The sequence below is a fragment of the Corylus avellana genome, chromosome 4 (genome assembly GCF_965113065.1).
Source record: "Corylus avellana chromosome 4, dhCorAvel1.hap1.2, whole genome shotgun sequence".
Classification (NCBI taxonomy): Eukaryota; Viridiplantae; Streptophyta; class Magnoliopsida; order Fagales; family Betulaceae; genus Corylus; species Corylus avellana.
Genome location: NC_142493.1, coordinates 5,888,042 through 5,891,330, shown reverse-complemented (window position 1 = coordinate 5,891,330; position 3,289 = coordinate 5,888,042). Strand labels below are relative to the sequence as shown.

General features: G+C 33.6%; 1 protein-coding gene across 1 annotated transcript; it reads right to left on the bottom strand.

Moving 5' to 3' along the window:
• Nucleotides 1-411: 411 nt before the first annotated feature.
• On the bottom strand, nucleotides 412-2,174 carry LOC132178596 (F-box protein CPR1). The gene has a single exon (XM_059591052.2). It carries the CDS (start codon nucleotides 2,095-2,097, stop codon nucleotides 832-834), a length of 1,266 nt encoding a protein of 421 aa, XP_059447035.2. The 5' UTR covers nucleotides 2,098-2,174; the 3' UTR covers nucleotides 412-831.
• Nucleotides 2,175-3,289: the final 1,115 nt, after the last annotated feature.

The following is a 3,289-nucleotide window of genomic DNA, read 5'->3' as shown; positions in this document are numbered from 1 at the left end:
TGTCCAACATCTGATATATATATATATATATATATATATATATATATATATATAATTTCTATAACCATATATATGGTTATAGAAATTTATGTGATGAAATTATTAGTTGCTCCGATTGTTCTATATATTTGATTATGAACATTGTTGCAGACATATATAGCTTTTATCATGCCTTGGGGATTGGGGCGTGACAGAGATTCTATATATGTTATATCCATCTCACATGTTACTTATTTGATTAACAGGTGAATGGATGGTTCTCGTTACAAGAATGACAACAATGACATAGGTTGGGATTATATGGGCGTCAACCAAATTCTTTGACATGTCATATACAAAGAATATCAAAACCTAGCTGGCTCGGATAACATTCAGATATTTGCACTATAAATGAGAATGAAATACACCAGCAAAGGATCATTATTTCCATTTTATTGTTCTAACAAAGGACAAAAACAAGAAAAGTACCAACAACCTCATGAGCACAAATGATTTGACTTCTCTAGACGTACCCCTGAACTCGGATTATGGCTCATTCCACCATTCCATATTCCACTAACAAACAAGAAAAAGTAACATAGCCTAATACATCACTCAACATGACACTTTTAATGTAAAACTGAAAGTGCATATTAATTATATCATACTACATCATAGTAAATGCATATTACAATATCATAGAAATTGCCATAGTTCAAGTATAAGCATAAGTCATGACCAATGTTCCTTTGTGACAGAATGATGCAATGAAAATAATCATCTGTCTCACTACCTCTCAGTCTCCGACTTTACACTTGCAATACCAATCTATATATATTGTGCTTTGCTTAATTAGCCTTCTCCTCTCAAACAATTCTTTCTTTTCTCTTCTTCGATCTTCTCTGAGCCACACCACATGTCTTTCCTTACACAATTCTTGCACTCTCGTATAGCATGTACTTCATTGAGTAAAACTAGAGTTTCAACAAAAGTATTATTGGCATGAAGATATCTGTTGACTTTATCACTTCTTATTCTTAGATTTGTAATCAATTTATGGGTCTTGAGATCATATAACAAGCCCATAGACCCTTTTCTCATTTTCAATTCCAAAATCATTTTGTTGTTCCAAAAACTGAACATTGGCCTAAGCCACCCACCATCTTTAAGGGTAAGTTGTTTAGTCCAAGACTCTACTACGCCATATTCCTTCATCAACCAAACACTAGCATCTTGCAAATTATCCTCCAGTAAAGAAAGCAATCCACCAGAAACCCCAATTGTAGTAAAATCTTCATCCAAACTACTTAGACAATCCGGAAGCTTCATCACTCGGAATTCCTCATCACACATATGAAACAACAAAACCACCAATTCAGGAAGATCGGACCCCATATCTCTTTTATGATATCCAACCCAGTGGCTTGCCCCATTCACTAAAGCCTGCCTATTATTTGGTATGGCATATTGAAAATCTTCGGCAACCCTAACAGTCTCCCAAGTGCCTGTGCGAAGTTTATAAAGCTCCGCATGAGATAGAAATGGCACCGTGGATAATCTACTACCTAACTCGGCAATTAACACCATTCTCAGCACCTTGTAATCATTACTTGTATGATCAAAACCGAACCCGTAAATAAGGTATTTTCTGTCGGTTCTATCAAACTTGTAAGGTTGAGAAAGAGTCATAGACATTCTAATTGCAGGGTTCCATAGAACTAGGGACGCCAAACCATTTTTTCTAACCAAAGGCGCAAAAAGTAATAGTCTCTTGCAATCAAGGACCACTTCATAACTTCCGCCTCTAATTTGGCATGGATATTCAAGTTTTTGAAACTCGTTGAATGAATCATTGATATGGAATAATTGGTATTGCCTATCCGTCACTCCGTCTTCTTGATATGCGTAGCAATGTAGAAGGTGGTGAGCGTGATTGTGGGTGCTCTCACTATGATGGGCGTGCATTGAAATAAATGTAGGGCTAGAGATAATGGATTTCCATGATTTTGAAACACACTGGAATCTTAAAAGCGATTTCACGGGTAGGCTTACCAGGATTTCAATCCAAAGATCGTCTGGAACTGGAAGTCGAAGCGCAAGCCGACGCCGGTTTGACATCTCAAAGCGGTGCGTATGCGGCTCGAAGAAGAAAACAATCCGAAGGCTCAGATTTTTCTCTGTTTTTTACACCCAAAGCAGAGGCTCTTTCTTTGTGTTTTATAGAGTAAGATTAAAAGTCGGCGAAAATCAAAACACGAAACCCAATAGGAAAAGTAAAGAAGGGTGGGGCCGTGTATCAAATAAATATATTTACTTAATATACCGTGAGTTATTTATCAGCTCAAGCAAGTATTGTTATCTATCTTCTTTGAAAATACGAAAAGTAAATAAATATATAATATTTTAATAAATTTTTATAGAATTTTCTCTAATAATAATAATAATAAAAAAAAAAAGCATTTGGAAAAGAGTCAAATGTTTTGTATAATTTTCTCTCAACATTTTTTTTTTTTCCGTAAAATTTCATTTAAAACCATTTTTTTAATTACTTATTAAATATAGAATGACTTATCACTTGATTTACAAACCAAATAATAAGACTTAAAAATGGAAATTTTTCATATTCTTCTAACTCTAATGGACGTTGGAGAAAAAATTATGCATGTTGGAAAATTTTATGCAGGTTTGACTTTGATGCATATAAAAATTGGACTTTCAAAAAAAAAATAAACATGATGAACTTTTCAATTATTGATGGACGTTGAGACTTTTCATAAATATGAATAGTGACTTTTAATTAGTAATTACTATTACCATAAATTATTAAAATGATCCTCTCTATTTCTTTTGAAATTGAGAGGAACCGGTTAGGCAAAAATAAGAGGGTAAGATGGTCTTTTCAATTGAACTAACCGGATCATTTCCTTTCCTTTCAAATGAAATGAAGAGCATCCCATTCCCATAAATTAGGGGCCTTAATTATATACTATTAAAAATAAATCTTTCACCCATTTTGCACTTTGGGATTGCGTTTAAAAAATATAATTTTTAAGTCAAAAAATGTTTTTTAGGGAAAGCTTTATTTTTAAGCTTTTGCCAAAAGTGCGTTTTGCACTTTTTTTTTAGGTTTTTTTAACCCTTAAAAACACTTTTAATTTTTTTTACTAAATGACTACTTTTTTCCTCAAACGGGCTTTTTGAGTGTTAAACGCACTTTTAGGTCACTCAAACGCAATCCCAAGCAGGCCCTAAGCAATAATTCCCAAACAGAGTGCTACAAAATTAAGTAATAACCCAAGACATGGTAAGT

What these genes read in the sequence shown, in the direction of transcription:
- LOC132178596 (XM_059591052.2), bottom strand. Translation starts at nt 2,097, where the DNA reads ATGTCAAACCGGCGTCGGCTTGCGCTTCGACTTCCAGTTCCAGACGAT.